This window comes from Urocampus carinirostris, chromosome 14, assembly GCF_059441175.1.
Source record: "Urocampus carinirostris isolate Australia breed hairy pipefish chromosome 14, RoL_Ucar_1.0, whole genome shotgun sequence".
Classification (NCBI taxonomy): domain Eukaryota; kingdom Metazoa; phylum Chordata; class Actinopteri; order Syngnathiformes; family Syngnathidae; genus Urocampus; species Urocampus carinirostris.
This window is the reverse complement of record NC_142362.1, coordinates 18,722,178-18,741,356: the sequence shown is the minus strand read 5'-3', so window position 1 is coordinate 18,741,356 and position 19,179 is coordinate 18,722,178. Positions and strand designations below refer to the sequence as shown.

At 39.5% G+C, this 19,179-nt stretch overlaps 1 protein-coding gene across 1 annotated transcript; it reads right to left on the bottom strand.

The window, feature by feature from the left end:
• Positions 1 to 356: 356 nt before the first annotated feature.
• On the bottom strand, positions 357 to 19,117 carry qtman (queuosine-tRNA mannosyltransferase). Its single transcript, XM_088352887.1, has 10 exons — positions 16,571 to 19,117; positions 14,783 to 14,967; positions 12,663 to 12,830; positions 12,420 to 12,596; positions 9,600 to 9,722; positions 7,310 to 7,419; positions 4,634 to 4,778; positions 3,192 to 3,262; positions 3,034 to 3,125; positions 357 to 775 (listed from the first exon to the last, which is right to left on the bottom strand). The coding sequence occupies exons 1-10, from the start codon at positions 16,637 to 16,639 to the stop codon at positions 710 to 712; spliced, it is 1,206 nt and encodes a 401-aa protein (XP_088209013.1). The 5' UTR covers positions 16,640 to 19,117; the 3' UTR covers positions 357 to 709.
• Between the last annotated feature and the right edge of the window lie 62 nt (positions 19,118 to 19,179).

Here is a 19,179-nt window from a genome sequence, read left to right as displayed (position 1 = left end):
AAAGAATCAACCCCCCCAAAAAAATGACAAAAATTGATCCCTCCGCACCACCCCCCAAAAAAGCACAAAAAAATATTAACCAGAAAACGACCAAAATCACAAACAAAAATTGACCCCCCCAAAAAATGTAAAAATACAAAAAGTCCCCCAAAAAACTGATAAACTACCAAGAGCGATCAGAATAAGACCCCCCAAAAAACCTGACCAAAATACTAAAAGAAAATGACCGGAAAACAACCAAAATATGACAAAAAAACCCAAAACCTGGCTTACAAAAATAAATCTGCCCCTAAAGGGTGTGGAATTAAAGAACAGACACAAGATTGGCCGATAGTGACTATGACATAAACAGTGCATAATAGTCAAAATAACCAACAACCTTGGCATTTTATTGAATCTCCTTTGCATGTGGCCAATATTAGAAACAGAAACAAGCAGAATAACTCAGCAGTGGTTTCGGCAAAAACCTCGAATTGGCTGGCCAAAAAGTGAGTGAGGCACTTATCTCATTCTTATTAGTTTGACAAGATTGTTGTTCCTGCCAAAACAATCACCAGGATGCAACACATAGTGGCAACCCTCGCTTTATGCCACCTGACCGGGACTCCACCAAAGCGACAGCCGGCCATCCATTGACCCATTACGGCATGTTTCCCTTTCAGGATCACGTGACAAAGACCGAGACCAGGACCGAGTCCGCCTTCTGAACTCAGGAACTCAGAAGACTTTGGTAATCCTCCTTGAGGACATCCCATGAGAAGCGGGACGTGTTTATCTGGCAACAAAAAAACATCACAGGCTGAGCTAGCATAACAGCGGCTAAATGCGGAAAAAGGAAGACTTTACACACACCTATTTGTCATTCAAAATATTAAATAATTCCTGATTTCGGTAATTTGGTTTCTATGCAGCCACTAATCCAATAAAAAATGGAATTTTGGATTTCTGGTGCGATGTAATCATATTGTTTACATGCCAAAAGACAATGGAGTTGGCGTTTTCCAGCAATCTGATCTATAAGCTCAAGCAACATCTTGACAAGAATAGACATTTCTGCATACCACTTTCCACATGAAATAAAGGATTATTTCGTTCATGTACTTCACTAAATGCAAACAAGTGGCGTGCTTGTTTGCCTCATCTGTTTACAAGATTTCATCGTACAGTGCTATCCTAAGGCATATTTACACTATAAAGTGATACCTCTCCATGGGACCGACTCAAGATACAGGATCTTTCCAGCAAAAATCTTGCCTGACATACGAGAGAAAATCCAAGGGACAAGAGTTTCACAATGCTTTCCACTTTGGTGCGGGGCTTTTAAGTCATTTTGGTAATATCTTATTTATCATAACTGAATTTGTATGTTTACTTAGTATTTTAATGTGTTTTTAGGATCAGGAAGATGTGCTATATAGCTATTTAGCGTCAACTTTTTGGAAGGCGAGGAACGGATTGAGTTTGCATGTTCTCCCCGTGCGTGGGTTTCCTCCAGGCACTCCGGTTTTCTCCCACATTCCAAAAACATGCAGGTCAGGTGAATTGACTGGTTCAAATTGTCCCTCGGAATGAATGAGCGACTGAATTGTCTGTCCCTGTGTGCCCTGGGACTGGCTGGTAACCAGTTCGGGGTGCCCACTGCCCTAAGATAGCTGGGATGGACTCCAGCGCCCTCGCGACCCCACTGAGGATAAGCGGTGCAGATAATGGATGCATGGATGGAAGGATGGAACAGATTCATTGGTTTTTAGTTATTCCGTATTGGGAAATTTTGTAAGGCGTTCAAAGCGGCGCCGCCGCGAGGGGCTCCCGTTATCTCACACTTTTTGTGATTTATTGTTTTATTGTCTGCTTCTATCTTCTGTGTTTTTCGTCCCGTTTGACAATTACACTTTGGATTACTTTCTATCCTATCGTTATGGGTTTTAATGCACAAAAATGCGTTCATTCGAGGAATCAACTCCTTGCCCTGACGAATTCTCGTGCCGGCGTGATGAGGGGGCCTATCGTGGATGAAGAGCCGGAGCTAGCTTAGCGGCTAGCGGCGTTATAAGTCTTCGGTACTGTCCATAATCATGGTAAATGTGAACTCTCTGCCAAATAAGACCGACGAACTGGCTGTGATGGTGAAAAACATCAAAGCGCACAGGGAGTGCAGTTGCTGTGTTATACGGAAACGTGGCTCACGTTTAGCATCCCGGCCGCTAACGTGTGGCCACCCGGAGCTACCCGGACCAGAGTTGTCCGGAGCTAATTGGCTTCAGCGCCGTTAGACAGAGACACAAAAGCCTGCGGGAAGCGGAGAGGAGGTGGACTCGCTAACACGAGGTGGTGTATCCCTGGGCACAAAGATTTCCATCTGCCGCAGGGACGTCGAACCTCTGGACTAGCGTGTGACGTTATCCACTTTGCTAAACTACAACAAGCACCCCGAGGGCATCCTGTTAATCTGTTAATAAACAACAAGGGAGACTGCTGGAAGTCTGAATTTTCCTACGGAGATGATTAAAGTATCCATCCATCTATCTATCTATCTAATCTCATATGTAGAGCTATTACTCTATATGGATGGACAAAACTGGGATGTCCAAAATATATGGATGGATGTATACAACTGTGGCATTTTCCCTGTAGGGGCAGATACTAAGATAGTAATATCCTGGACAAATCAACCAATACGCATTATCAATTTTTTTTAGCGAATAAGCCAGTTTGCATAGATCAATGGTCACTGCACTACAAGTCCCACAGATCTTTGGGGCATTAAAAACAATAAATCAGATTATGCAGTCTTCAAAAAGTGAAAGGTCTAACGCAATTATGCAATTGGAAATTTAGTAGTCGGACTACCACCTTCATGGGATTTATTAAATCATTGGAATACTGGCTTTATTCTCTTGCCAATCGAATTATTGCCTGCAATGACGCCGCCTACTAACGTTCATTAAAATATATATATTCTAAGATTTCATTTTGTTTGAGAGCGGTTACCCTTAAGTCCAATATATGTGTGTGTGCTAGCTAGCTAGCTACCTTTAGCGCATTAGCACGTACGCGTCTTGGCTGGGCACAGAAGTTGCGCAACTTTTTGAAGAGCTGCTGGGGAGTGGCGTACAGGTACTCTTCTGTGGGCAGGGACATCATTTAGAATGGTTGCCATTGGCTGGAAACGGGGCGGACATTTTGTTTACCTGGGAATATTTCGGGGTACACCAACGCTTTGGGACACAGGGGATAACAGCCGCAGTGCACAGCCTCCAACCTGCAAACACACACATACACGAAACACACTAAATTATTGGCGCTAGCTTGTTTCCAACATTGCTAATCTAACACGGTAGGAGAGAAAAAAGGACCCCCAAAAATACTCTTTCACCATTAGTTTATCAATTTTCCAGGACAGTAAGGGTGGGCAGATTAATCCAAATATTGATATTATTGATAAAAAAGTTTAGAGGAAGTATATATATATATTTTATGCCGTCAAAGGTTTTTATATTTTATTGTTTACACTATTTTCTTTTTCTGATTTTCAAAATATATCTGCGGTTTTGACTTAATTGAATGCCAAATTCAGAACATGCCCAAAAAATGCAATGGCAAGAGAGAAGTGTTGGCGACATTCTTCAGCGGACTTTTTTTTTTTTTTTTTTAAATCTCAATTTAATGAGTGGACTATTGAGACAGACTGCCGAAAAACATGGCAACAATTTCAAGCATTTACAACCACTTCATCCAAAATTCAATCACTTTTTAAACTTTAGAAACACATTATTTAAATTCAAGCATTTTCAAGGATTTCAAGCACCTGTACGAACCCTGTGTATTACACCAGCTCATTAGAGCCCATTATCTTTTAATGATGTTAGAAACGAGGGCCTCCTAAGTCGTCGACTCTAATGGCCATTTAGGGTGTTAAAGCAGCCCAATGGAGATGAATTAAGCTTTTATTTTTTCAATAGCGTTTTTTTACAGGAAAAACGAGGGCATTCTAAATCATCATCTCATCATTAGCTGCACCGCTTATCCTCAGTAGGGTCGCGGGGGAGCCCATCCCAGCAATCATCGGGCAGTGGGCAGGGGACACCCTGAACTGGTTGCCAGTCAATCGCAGGGCACACGGAGACAGACAACTCACTCGCTCAGTCACACCTAGGGACAATTTGGACGGGCCAATTCACCTGAAATGTCTTTGGAATGTGGGAGGAAACCGGAGTGCCCGGAGAAAACCCACGCAAGCACGGGGAGAACATACAAACTCCGCACAGTAAGGCCGGGAGCTGGATTTGAACCCACGCAGGAGGTTCCCACGACCTCAGAACTGTGCCGCACACGCGCTAACCACTGCGCCGCCGTGCTGCCCTAATGTCCTTTTTGGGTAATACACCAGCTCATTGGAGTCTATTATTTTTCAAAGACTGTGAAGATCAAACCCTCCTATGTCAAGGACCCCGAATTGCATTTTTGGGCATTACAGCAGCCCATTGTAAATGAATGGAGCCCGTTCTTTTTCAATAACGGGAAAGACGAGGGCATCCTAATTGGAGGACCCCTAATGTCAGTTTTGGGTATTACACCAGCCCATTGGGACCCATTCTTTTTCATTAATGGAGAAAACGCAGCGAGCTCTTACACGGCTACTCCAAAGAACTCGTGTCGGGCCGTGGACACGACCAGGTCGGCCTCACACAGGACCTCGAAGTAGCGTTGGCGCGACTCCAGGAAGCCCCAGTGGAGCACGTGCCGGTCCAGCAGGAGGCGGCAGCGTGCAAAAACTTCTGAAAGGACACAAAAAAACGTTTTTAGCTTGGTTTACTCGAGTGTTTCTTTCAAGTTAAAATGCATTACAGCATTTGCTCATGTTGGGATTGACTGGGTTCAATGCTTCTAACTTCTTCCTGTGACCGCTTGCTTGCGTCCCACTCCTTTGGACCCTTTCATAACATGGTTCATTTGTGCCCCACCATATGTGTATGTGTGTTTGTGCATGACAGGAAGGAGTTCTTTGATGTACAATGAAATCTCAGATATCAAAAAACTCACTATAAATTGGTGTTGAACCCAGAAATTGCTGTCATTTTTTCTGCTGTGTCAGAACAAAAAGCAACCTTAGAAAGGCGTGGCTGAGCGAGATGAGCGGCCATCTTGGCTACTCTTGCCTGGTTGGTTAGCGCAATATCTAGGGCTGGGACAATATGTTTTGGTCATGATTCGATTGTATCACGATACTTAGGTGCCGATTCGATTTATATCAAAATTCTCGATTATTGCTATTCGATATAACTGATGATTACCTTTGAATTTTTCCCCTAAAGAAAAGCAACTTAAATCATACACTTCTGGGAAAATAAACCATGAATGATGTTCAAACATTGCACATTAGTCCGTGTCAGTCAGTCCGGAAGCTGACATTTATTTCAACTGAGACAATAGGAATATAACATGTACACTTTGCAACAGGTTTACAGCCACAGAATGTTATGAACTGAAATGTCTAAGTAACACAAATGTGGTCCTTCTATGAACCGATTTACAGTTAACACTGGAAAATTATAAAATAAAACATAGCCCCTGAAAGACAAAAAACAGCACAAGTGTAAGCTGTCAAATTACAATCAAGATCCTTTAAATCCAACATATTTTTTTCAAAACTCTGTGCTGCAGGTAAACATTGCTGTCTGAGGTGATGCTATACAACATTTGTGCAAAAACTGCCTTTAAAAGAAAGCAGCTGAACTGTGAGCTTTGAAATTAAAGTGCTTGAATTTCAAGTTTTACAGTAACCTGGATTGCAAATACACACCCACGGACAAAACCTACAGCACTCTTTGATACGAGCAGGTAACAAGTAGGCCACTGTTACTTTTGGCTGCTTTTGTTGAATTGAGCTAGCGCTTAGGAGTTGGGTTGGTTAATCTTGATATTGGGGTGATGGCGCAAAAAATGTGTGGACATGTTCAAGTTCGACAGTTTGCAGAGTTTGTCATGTCTAGCTCCCTCTTCCTAGGAACCGTTTAAAAAACAAAACATGTCCATACTTTTGATTTCAATTTACGGGTGCCGCCCTTAGTTCTCATGCTTGCTTTATTCCCCCATTTGCCACTTCTGTTTGCTTTCCCGCATTTTTACATCGATGTCACAAAAATCGATTTCGGGGAGAAACGTTGATTTTTTTTTTTAAATAGCCAAAAATAAAATCATCGTGTAAACATGAATCGATTTTTTGTCCCACCCCTAATAATTTCTAGAAAGATGGAAAACACGAGTTGTGAATGGATTATATCTGCCATTCAACAACTGCTTAGTAAATGCTTTATTTTTATTTTTATATATCTTTGGAATATTTCAAGTCAAGTTAATCTGTATAGCCCTTCATAACAAGGAGTCTCAAAGGGCTGCACGGACCGCAGACTATTGCAAACCACGTACTATTATCACACCATCCCCTGATCTAAAACCTACATGAGGGCAAGGGAAAACTCAAAAACCTCAACATGATGAAAATGAAGAAACCTTGAGAGGGGACCCCACATGAGGCAATCCACCTTCCAGGATGACCAGGCTGCAATCCTTTTTTTCTACAAATTTAAGTACTATATTTCCTGGACTATTAGGCAGACCTTTAAAATTAGCCTTTTGTAATAAATATTTGCTTTATGAGGTGCACCTGACTGTTAAGCGCATGGAGTTAAAACTACTTCAAGAGTTAGGGTTGCGCTTAAAAAGTCCAAAGGTAAAAACGTATTTTATAAGACATTAAAAATAACTTGTTCCACTGCAAAACTTATATGATTATGGTAGATCATTAACGGATAATGTAAGTTGTAGCATTTCATTGTAATGATTCATTTGCCATCTTTTTTTCAGGGATGATTCCGTTTTTTATTTATTACCCTTAATTTATTATTTTAAACTGTGATATTTTATTGTTTACATTTTCTAAATAATGGCGCTGTTTAATTTTTTTTTTTTTTGACAAGTTACAATGTCTGAAAGTTCTATGCTATTTACTGTAATTTCCGGACTATTAGGCGCATTTTGAAATTTATTTTTGTAGGTTTGCCTTATAGTCTGGAAAAATGTTAATTATTGATGTGTAGGTAGTCATTTATTGGCTGTAGAAGAATGCATAAGAACATTTAATAATAAATAGCATGAAGAGAAAAATGTTTGGGTACTCAAACAACCCGGTGGTCTAACATCAATTCCCAACAGATAATGGTCAGTAATGAGGTATTACTGTAATCCTTATGTTTTTGGTTCATATACCTCGTTGCATGAACCACTTTTACTTTAGCGGCCAGCATACCTGGTACATCGGTGAAGGTTTCCCCAAGTACGGACAAACGGAAGTCCAGTCCTTCTTCTTTCAACTTCAAGATGGTGCTGAAGAAAAGATCTGGGTCCTTGTCGTGTTCCCTACACACAAAAGACGGATTTTGTCTTTTTCTGATTTTGTGCTAACTTTGCCACTGTCGGCCGCACCAATCCAGGCCGGCGGCAGATTAGTGGCAAAGATGAAAAGAAGATGAAGTCTGGCGGCTAATCCTAATTTAAAAGCTGGTGGCGGGGGCGCATCTGTAATCCAGCTGTGTTTTGCCGATTACGGCGCCCCCGCCCTGATAGCCGACATGAGAGGCCGGCAAAAACACAAAAAGCATTTCGCATGCCACACTAAGCTCATTTGCAGATATCGTCTTTTTTCATCATTTTTATTGTCTCTATTGCGGATATTGCCGATCGTTATTTACAGGGTTTGTACACCATTTTCATGGCCAAACATAAGCACTTTTAAGGACTTTCAAAGCCAATTTTCCAATTTCCAGGTTTAATAATATATTTTGCAGAGCCACAAATATATCGGGAATTTAAGGTACATACACAATTTTTAATCTTGCATGTATATACATTGGGGGAAAAGGTATTAAGTCAGTGCAACAGTGCAAGTTCTCCCACTTTTAGGTAAAAGAAAGGCCTGTAATTGTCAACATGGGTAAACCTAAACTATGAAAGAGAATGCGGGGGGGAAAAACAGAAAATCACATTGTTTGATTTAAAAAAATAATAATAATTTGCAAATCATGGTGGAAAATAAGTATTTGGTCAACACCAAAAGTTTCTCAGTAATTTGTTATCACAGTACTTTTTTATGTACCCTTTTCGTTGGCAATGACAGATGCCAAACAATTCTGTCACTCTTCACAAGCTTTTCACACACTGTTGGTGGTATTTTGTCCCATTCCACCATGCAGATCTCCTTTAGAACAGTGATGTTTTGGGCCTGTCGTTGGGCAATGGAATTTGAACTCCCTCTAGATTTTTGATTGTCTTGATATCCGGAGACTGGTTAGTGGGGCTGCATGATTGACCGAAATCAAATCGATATTGTGATGTCAACCTAGTGCAGTTGTGTGTTCAAAATCGAAAATCTCTTCAAAATTGCAATACTGGTCAGAAAAATCCATCAACCCTACTGGTAAGCCCCCCCGAACTTTTTTTTACAAAGCCATCACTTTTATTGCCCTGGTTTTGGTATCAATGCCATGATAAAAGACCCAACCAAGTCTCATATTTAATGACCTTGCTGTTAGGAGATTTTCATTCAAAATCTCATGATACATGGCTCCATTCGTCCTTTCCTTTACACAGATGTGTCGTTCCGGTCACATGGCAGAAAAACGGCCCCAAAGCATGTTTCCAACCCCATGCTTCACAGTGGGTAGAGTGTTCTTCTGATGCAATTTAGTATTCTTTCTCGTCCAAACATGAGAACCTGTATTACGACCCAAAAGTTATATTTTGGTTTTATCTGACCATAACACATACTTCCAGTCCTCCTCTGGATCATCCAAATGCTTTCTAGCAAACAGCAGACGGGTGAGATCCTGCATGGAGCCCCAGATAAAGGGAGATTATCAGTGGTCATGTATGTCTTCCATTTTCGAAAAAGTGCTTCTACATTTGCATTCTTTTGACCAAGCGTTTTACATATTGCAGATTCAGTCTTCCCAGGCTGGTGCAGGCTTACAATTTTGTCTTTTTGGTGTTCTTTGACAGTCCTTTTGGTATTGGCCATAGGGGAGTTTTGAGTGCGACTGACTGAGGTTGTGGACGGGTGTCTTTTATACCAATAATGAGTAAAAAACGTTTTCATTATTCCAGTTAACGATTGGAGCCTCGTTAGACCTATTTGACAGCCAGAAATATTGCTTGTTTGTAGATGACCAAATACTCATTATCAACTCTAATTTAGAAATAAATTGAGGGATTTGACCAAGGTAGATAGATAGATACAAATAAAACATTGTGACTTTTTTTTTACCACATTCCGTCTTTCATGGTTGATTTTTACCAATGTTAAAAATTACAGGCCTCTAATCTTTTCAAGTGGAAGAACTTACACAATTGATGATTGACTAAATACCCTCAGTATGATTTCTCGATCTTGAATAAGCAGACTTGTTCAGAGACACAGCAACAATTTGAAGCATTCACAAGCATGTCACCCAAAATTCAAGCATTTTTTAAATCCTTGAAAACAGCATTAAAATCAAAGCCTTTTTAAGATTTTCAAGCACCCGTACGGACCAAGCGCTTACCAGCGGTGAGGCCAAACAATGTGCAATGGCTTCTCGTTAAGTGCGTCAGTTGCCGTGATAGCATTATCGATGCCTGCCGTCTCCGTGGTGACGCGGTGCTCTAATTTAGAACTAGGAATCAGTCTAAAAAAGAGACACATACAAATGAAGACAATAAATACGGAGGAGCCATTCTGACAAATGCAGAAATAAATAGCAACAAATGTATGTGTCATACCTAAATAGATTAAATCAATGTACCGTATTTTCCGCACTATAAGGCGCACCGGGTTATAGGGCGCACCCCGAAAAAATAGTTTTTGGTCCAATTTTTGACATAGATAAGACGCACCGGATTATAAGGCGCTACAATGGGAACGTGGACAAAACAGTCAGATAGTTAAGTCCAACTTATTACCCCCTTAACATTCCCAAAGCTTGCAAAGACGCAAATACGTGTCGAGAACACGTGCGGATGCGGTGTCCGTACGATGTCACTCAAATGCATCGTTCCATCATTCGGAAGGTTCAAGTCTTGGGATTCAAGAAATGCCAACCATTCCTGAGTTTCTATTTTCTTTTTCGCTCGCAACTTTACTGTGCATATGACAATAAACACTTGGAATTGAGTTTAATTTAAAAATAGACACTCCATTCCATCCATTATCTGCACCGCTTATCACAGAAGCATCGAGTTCAGTCTGAAACAAGATACAGGGACAATATAAAACCCGAAGTAGCTCACCGAAGTCGTTGTGTTCATAATAATGTGCAGCCAATGTCCTCTTATATCCGTGAGGGTAGTAAATCCAGGAGAATAAAATAATTTCAAATACAGAATAGAAAAAAATGCTTTCTCTATGCCGTCAGCCACGTGCCATAAACATTCATCTTTTTTGGCCAATTGCAGGCTTTGTGTTGCCGTTTAAGCCAATGCCAGCCTGTAAATAATAAAAAGGATCCGCCTCTTGACCTCCGAATAACTTTAGCCAATAGTGATCAATTCAAATGATGATTGACACATTGGTTAGCCAATGAAACGCCGGTAAATAAATCCCAGCATACACCGTTGTTTTGGCCAATTGCAGGCTTTGTGTTGCCGTTTAAGCCAATGCCAGCCTGTAAATGATAAAAAGGATCCTCCCCTTGACCTCCGAATAACTTTAGCCAATAGTGATCAATTCAAATGATGATTGACACATTGGTTAGCCAATGAAACGCCGGTAAATAAATCCCAGCATACACCGTTGTTTTGGCCAATTGCAGGCTTTGTGTTGCCGTTTAAGCCAATGCCAGCCTGTAAATGATAAAAAGGATCCGCCCCTTGACCTCCGAATAACTTTAGCCAATAGTGATTGATTCAAATGATGATTGACACATTGGTTAGCCAATGAAACGCCGGTAAATAAATCCCAGCATACACCGCGTACTACTTGAGTCGAGTCGGCGGCTGCAAGTTAGTTGGAAAACTTTGCAATTTTAAAATTGATCCATAAATAAGGCGCACTGTATTATAAGGCGCATGGTCAACTTTTGAAAAAAATAAAGGCTTTTAGGTGCGCCTTATAGTGCGGAAAATACGGTAATTTGTTCATTTATTTATGAATTTTGTCATTTAGTTTGTCCCCAAAAAAGTTATTCAAGTGAAAACTGGATGAGCTAGTCACCTTTTGGTTGATCACCGTAGTACCCTATGTGTTCATCGCTGATCAACCTCAGCAAGTTTGACCCAATTTGTAATTGAGCATTATGAGAAAAAGTTGTGTTTATTTGAGCTTTAAGTTAAAGAGTGTAGTACAATAATATCACTTCTGGGTTTCTCACATCACTTCCGATCCTGCCAGCTCAACATAAACAGAGACTCAGGCAATGGCTGACAAGACTGTTGCATGTCCAATCCATCTTCATCTATACTGAAGGATTAACAAGGCAATGTCGCAAGTTGTGTTTTTGTGATGTATGTTCATATACATACATGTGTGTACGTATAGAAAACACACATTTTTGATATGTTTGTTTCTATTTGTATCTTATTTTGTGTTAATAAAATAATATAATATTTAAGAAATATATCACTGATCAAAAACGCAACGGTGATCGAACCTGGGTCGCGTAGGTAAGAGCGCCAAATTCTAACTACTGGACCAAAAACAAAAACAATAAATAGGTGTCCTCTGGTATAGACTGTGGGTTTTTACATGAGCAAGCAGCTCTTGGCCCGGTCCTTCCTCAGCACAGGCTCTTGGTCCGTGGAAAGGCATTAGGTTTTATCTTATTATCACACTATTTTTTAGTTGTGCTGCCAGGGACAAATGTTAATTTTGCTGTCCATTACACATGTTACCACGACAATGAATTTAGAATAGAAAAATACAATATAATTTATTGTTGTGGTAACATGCGAACAAAAATAACATTCGTCTCCAGTACAGTGACTAAAAACAAAGTGATAGAGATGAAATCTATTGCGTCTTCACATGCCATCTATATCATTGGTGGTCCAGTGTCATTTGTTTACATCCCATTGCATCTAACAGCCAAGTTTGAGCTGAGAAAAATTAAAACCAAATTTTATACAGATTTTTAAACAAAAATTACAGATGCGTGTTATACATGAATAAATAAAGTACCTTGTCCTGATTGTGGGGCGGGCACACACACAGGCACAAATACGGGTGGGTAGCATGCAGATGAGGACAGCGTTTGTGATGAGGTACAGGATTAAGGAGGATGAAGGTGGCAGGCAGATGTTTTTGCGATTAAACTTGATCTCCTTTGATTAAAGCGCAAAGGAGTGAGGCGTGATGCTAAGACGCCTCACATACTAATGACGTCACCAACCTGCTGACGTTCGCCAAGTCCAGCGGGAAATGCAGAACCCGACACTTGGGCCGGATCAGCTGGCTGAGGTCTCCCGGGGGTCGCCCGTCAGGGATCTTCTTCAGGAAGGCTGCCATCGATAACAGGAAGGAGTCCATGTTGAAAGCCGAGTTAAAGACCACCTCATCGGCCACGAGGCTGCATGCACAGAAAATGGGGGGCAAGTGAGGCACAAAACGTGCTAGCCTCAGCCTTCAGGCTTACCAGGACAGAATCTGGTTGTAACCGTATTGGAAATCACGATCCTGCTCCTTCTGTACCGGGTACGCCAACTGGTTCTCGTGGAAGTACACAACCTTTTTCAAGCGGGCAAGGTCCGGCCGAAGAGCTGCCAGCTCGCAAAGGTTCAGAACTGAACTACAGAACAGAACCCTGGTAGATGGATCAGAATACAAAACATTAGTCAAGAGACAAACCAGCCAAAATTCAATCATGCATTTAATCCCACATCCACACCTAATTTTTTGGGTGGGGAACAGAGCAGCACCAATGGTCTCGAGTATCAAACATATTTAATAGTTGGGTGCTCAGTCTTCAAATTAATCAAGTGGGCAGGGCACTAAGAAAAATGGCAAACTGCCCCCTTTCCACAACACATGGAACCTAAATACACAACACCACATTGACGTCTGAAAACATTTCAGATGCCCTTCGAAAGGAGAAACTATACAATTTGTTTGCAAATAATATTCATATAATACATAACAGGAGTCGAACGGAAGTTTTGATGCTACTTTAGTCAGTCTTTGTTACCTACTTAGATTGTAAATATTTTTGCCTATTTATCCTGACAAAAAAATGAAAAACAACAAACGGCTGGGGAAAAAAAACATCCAATACAACCAAAATAAAGGACCAATAAAAGGCAAAAATGACCCTAAAACGATAGAAAAATGACAAAAGAAAACCCACAAAAAACCTGACGACAAATGACTAAAAATTACCAAAACACATTGAAAAGAACTAAAAAAAAAAAAAAAACAGAAAACCCTACCAAAAATTATCTAAAAATGCCCAAAAGCATGGTTAAAAAGGATGAGAAATAACTGGGTAAAAAAATTAACAAACAAATGCCCAATAAAATATCAAAAACTTCTAAAAAGAGACCAAAGAAAACACAACCATAAGTGACTTAACAATCAAAATATGGCCGTAAAACAATCAATAGAGGGCCAAAAACAGGAATAAAAAAATGACAAAAGAACAAAACCCTAACTCTGAAAATGACCCCAAAAATTAAAATACTGCTTTGAAAATACATAAAAAAACACTTCATTATACTATAATACAAAAAACTACCAGAAAAATATTACTACAGAAATACTTCTCCAGAAGTACAGTATTGAGACAGAAATACTGCAAAAATACAACTACGGTGATACTGCAAGAATTCTGCTATAGAAATACCACAAAAATACTACCAAAATAAAACTACAGTAATATTTTACAACAGAAATACTACAGATAAACATAACATTTTATATTATGGAACTACTACATAATACAACAGAAATAGTACAAAATTACATAAAATTATATAAAAATAATAATAGAGTATTACTACAAAAACAAAAAAAATCACAAAAGTATTGTAATACAACAAAAATACTACGCAAATACTAAGAATTTACAACAATGGAAAAACTACCAAACAAACTGCAGAAATAGTACAAAATAAAACCCTACAAAAATACTAAACTTCCCAAAAATCTAACCACAGAAATATGAAAAAAAAAATAAAATTCAAACAGGTATCCTTTATATTATTTTGCTTTAATTGTGATTGTTTAAAATCCAAATTGATGAGACTAATCTAGTTCAAAAGAACTATACCATGTAAATGTCTACATGTATATTTATTCCCAAAAATATGATTTTTTTTTCAAGATCAACCCCTTGGACAAAACTTTTGAACCCAATGCAAGCCCCGACTCTAAATAGTTGCCCTTTCCTGGATTAGAACATGGAGTGAGTTATAGCAGGTATGCAAATTATCAAGTAATATTGGGCCCCAAATCTCATTGTGCTTAGTACCCAATGAAGGCTCGGGCCAGCCCTGTTTCTACTCCTTAGTGTAGCATGGAAATGGTGGAAACAAGGAAAAGGCTTGTTTCAAGTTTATCCCAAATGCGCACCGAACCCCAAGAAAGATGAAAAAAGAAGCGTTTATTGGAGCGCGTCTAAAGAATGAGCATAAAGTACTTGCACGCACCACAAAAGGAGATTCACAGAGGCTGCAATGATGGCCCAAGCCAGAAGATGACAGCAGAGAGTAACATGGTTCTAAATTCTGTGCAGCTCCTAAGTCTTTGGGCTGTACCCACCTGTAGGCAGGGTTTGGAGTGACAGTCTGGCTGAAGTAGAGCGCAGAAGTCCTTGCCCTCCAGTGCCACTTTTTGGCGGGCATTGTGAAGGCCACGCACGAGTCCAGGTGGGCACGGAGCAGATCCAGCAACTGCTTGTGGGAGCCCCCATAGAAAGGTTCCAGGAGCAGGACCCGGGCGCCAGACTGGGCACACAAAAGAGACCAGGACGGGCACGGCGGGTGATTGACAGGTGGCGGCCATTAGGGACACAATGCCGCCTGATTTGTGGCGGCGAGTCCATCAGGCGTATCTGCAGACGCAAATGAGGCGGACTATCGGACGCCAACTTGTCATTACGGCTCCCATTGTAGGGCCAAATAACACTGAATGATAACGTCAGCATCACGCGCGCGCTTCCATTGGGAGTGAAGGTCATAGGAGGTCATCCACGGGCATGAACCAAGGGCGTATAGTAAGGTTGCAAGATTTAGAGGAAAAAAACCTAATTGCGATTTTTCAGACCTGGATTGCAATTTCCCCTGCAATTTTTTTGTGAGATCCTTATAATAATATCATGCAAACTTATCTCAAGATTACGTCATTACAGACTGAGGATATGCCTGTAACACATTAACAATTATAGATCAACAAATTAAAACACGGAATACAAATTTGCAGTTGACCGAATGGTCTTTATTGTCATCAGACAAAAGTACATCAAAATTGGAGGGCTTCTCCTTTCAGTTTCATATTAGGATTCAGAGAGTGTCTGGCTAGGTGCACACAACCATTGGATAACCACGACTTGATGATTAAAATACAACGTAGCCGTTTCTCCCGAGTTGTAGCTCCAGGTCATATACAACATAGCCGTAATTATCAATATTAAACAATAAAATAAACTTGATTTGTAATGAATACCGAACAAATGACCTTCTATTCTTTTAACTTTACTCATTTTCTGAGGAAGTACGATAGATAGATAGATAGATAGATAGATAGATAGATAGATAGATAGAAACCAAAATAGACAGATAAACAGATCTATATCGAGATAGAAAGATAGAGATACATAAACAGATAAATAGAGACAGAGAAAAATATATGGATAGAAATTAATAATAATAATAATAATAATTTCCTTTGTATTGTCATTCTTTGTAAGAACGAAATGTCGATACACCTGACCCGTTGTAGCGAGCCGATGCAGCCGCAGCCAACAGAGGGCGCCGCCATTTTACCAATGTTATAAGTCTTAGGTATGACTCGGCCGAGGCGCGAACCAGCGACCTCCCAGTCTCAAAGAAAGAGATAAATCAAAAGTTTTCGTCTTCTTGGCGGGTGGGGGAAGTTTGCAACAGAAAATAATTTAGAAGGACAGTGATAGAAAGAAAGAGAGCTAAAAATAAATAAATATATACATACATTTATATTTATAGTTAGATAAATAGAGACTATTAATATATTTCTGCAATTGTGGAATTCTGGTCTTTCATCTCCGGAAGTGACGTCATTCAATGCAACCAAAACAATAGATAAAGTTGACTATTGTTCAGTCCATTAGTAGTTTCTACTTATTTGCCAGCATATAATTCGGTCCAATTGGATTCTTGACAGTTCGGTTGTCTTAGTTAGCTCGCTAGCTGCCTATTAGCTGCTCAGTTAGCTGTTAGCTTAGCCATTCATTCAGCTAGCCGAGCGCAACGCTGCCGGTTCATATACTGTACTGTTTTTTTCTTGTCCATTTAATAACATTAAAAACACTTCAGCGCCTTCTCCTATCAAATAGAACAAACAAAAACGCACCTGAGTATCCAACGTGCCGGTATCAGCCATGCGTGCTGACGTGACGTCGCGCGAAAGAGGTGACGTCATACTATGACGTCAGATTGTTGTTGGTTCTGACCGAGTACTTGAAGAAAGTTTCGACTACTCGAGTCCAATATTGAAAATAATTTTTGTGCCATGAAGTTTCCTTTTTTTGATAGTGTAGTTTCAGATCCGTCGTCTGACCGCGGTCCAAGGGATAATTACGGCACAATGGATCAAAGTTGTGGCCCGTTAAAGGGACAGTGTGTATTATTTGAAGCCTTCTGGTGGTAGAAAAATACTTTATTAAAAAAGAAACAATATTGATCTCAATAATAAGTAAAACTACAATAACTATCATACAAACACTCATTTTAAAGGGACAGTGTGTATTATTTAGAGCCTTCTGGAGAGGGACAGCGTCACCAGACTGTACTTGCCCAAGACACACCACGGGAAATGGTGAAAAAAAATACTTGATTAAAAAACTAAAACAATAAAAGGCAAAAATATACAAACTATCATATAAACGTGTATTGTTTTAAAGGGACAGTATGTCAAATTTAGAGCCTCCTAATAGTAAAAAAAATCTTTATTACAAAAACTCAATTCGACTAATAAGCAAAAATACATTAATTCACATATAGATGTGCAATTTATTTATTTTTAAATGCATTTATTTATCATCTATTGTTACTCATTATTTTTTGTATTACACTTTTGTTAACGACTTTTTGGGGACAAGAATTGGAAAACTACTCACACATTTTCAATTACACCAACAGTTCATTCACTAGATTAATAATTTGTAAATAAAAATGACATTTGTTTGGGGTTATTAGAATAATCTAATAACCACTTGTTCATGCAAATAATAACATAAACAATTTTGTTAGAAGACAGGGTAAATTTGAATTGGAACGTGTATTTTTGGGACATTGGAGTATTACATAAACACATTTAGGCAGTGAATGTGAGCAGTGAAAGTAAAAATAACAGTTTTTGATCAGGAGTTTGATCATTTTTTTCCTCCATAATGCTACATCCGATGCAACCTGATCTACCTTTCGATTTCATTTTTATTTTATATTATACTTTAATTATTTATAATTTATTTGGGTGTTTGTTATTGGAACATCCATTGCTGCCTGGTCATCCTGGATGGGGGATTACCTCATGTGCCGTCCCTTCTCAAGGTTTCTTCTAATTCTTCATGTTGAGGTTTGTGAGTTTTTCCTTGCCCTCATGTAGGTTTTAGATTAGGGGATGGTGTCATAATTGTCTGTAGTTTGCAATAATCTGTGGTCTGTGCAGGCTTTTTAGACTCCTTGCGATTAAGGCCTATACAAATAAAAATTACTTGACTTGACATGACATTGTCATGATGACTGATTAGTATCAACTGAGCCCGCTCGTTTGGCGCCAGCCGCTGTGCGCTACCTGATTGGTTCCCCGTCCTTTTTAAGCCCAGTCCTTTCACTCGCCTGTTGTCAGTCCGTCAGCGAACCTCTGTTCCTACAAGGCAAGCACTTTGACTCAGACTCCCGTCGGTCCTGCTTTTTGCACCTGTTTTTCCACCTGTCCGAATTTGCTCTCCTGTCCCGGCTATCGACCTTTTTTTTCCATCTTCGGCACTACCATCTCCCGCTCCGGAAGATCCACTTCCGCATTTGGGACATGATCCTATTTTGTGTACGGCTTGCTTCCCGCGTCCAGCAAGCCCCGGATCGCGGGCGCTGCCTTTCCTCTTTCTCTCAATAAACTTGTGGTTAACGTTACGCATCTGGGTCCTGATTCCGTTCTGGTCGTGACAGACATAAAATATTGGATTTTCATTAACAGTTATTCCAAGACATATTAATAATTTGGATGATGGGTAGAAGAAAATAATCGACATTTGTGGCAGTTTGAGGGAATCATTGGGTTTACTGACAAGTATTACATAAGGACCTTGAAAAATATGATATTAGTGGTGTTTTTTGGCACTACAATAGAAAGGTTAATTCGAACAAATAATAACCTGAACAATTGTGCATATTGCTAGGTAAAATTGTGTATTTGAAGGCTTATGAGTATAACATATATTTAAAAACATGAAAGAAAATCAGTTGTCGGATTTGGGTTATTTTCTTTTAAAGATCAGACCCCCACAACTATTGGATTGTTTTGTGAAAAACATGAGGCTCATCTAGAGGGAGCTGACATGAATAACCGCAATCTTGGGTAAGGGTACCCCAAAAACAAAAACCTTATGAAAGGCATAGAAAAAAAAAGTGCTTAGTTCGTATTCTTCATTGTGCTTTTTAGTACTCGTTTTTGGTTGCACAACACAGCCACATGTTGTGGTCAAATATTACACACTGCCCTTTTATTTCATTCTCAATACAAACACTTAGAAATGATTATTTATGAATAATTATTTATTAATATCATTTTATAAGGGTAATTGAATTGATGTGCTTGAGATAAAGTTTACTAATTATTTTTAAATATATATATATATTTTTTAGAATAGATATTCTTGATGGCAGGCCATTTGACTCATTTCAAGATTATTTTATTACTTTTGTTACATTTTTGTCCTTTAGTAAACAAATAAAAAAGTT

Coding starts and splice junctions, on each gene's coding strand:
- qtman (XM_088352887.1), bottom strand. CDS start 16,639: ATGACGTCACCTCTTTCGCGCGACGTCACGTCAGCACGCATGGCTGAT. Junction 9,723..12,419: donor GACTTGGCGAACGTCAGCAG/GTTGGTGACGTC, acceptor TCTCTTTTTTAG/ACTGATTCCTAGTTCTAAAT. Junction 3,126..3,191: donor GTACCCCGAAATATTCCCAG/GTAAACAAAATG, acceptor CCCTGCCCACAG/AAGAGTACCTGTACGCCACT.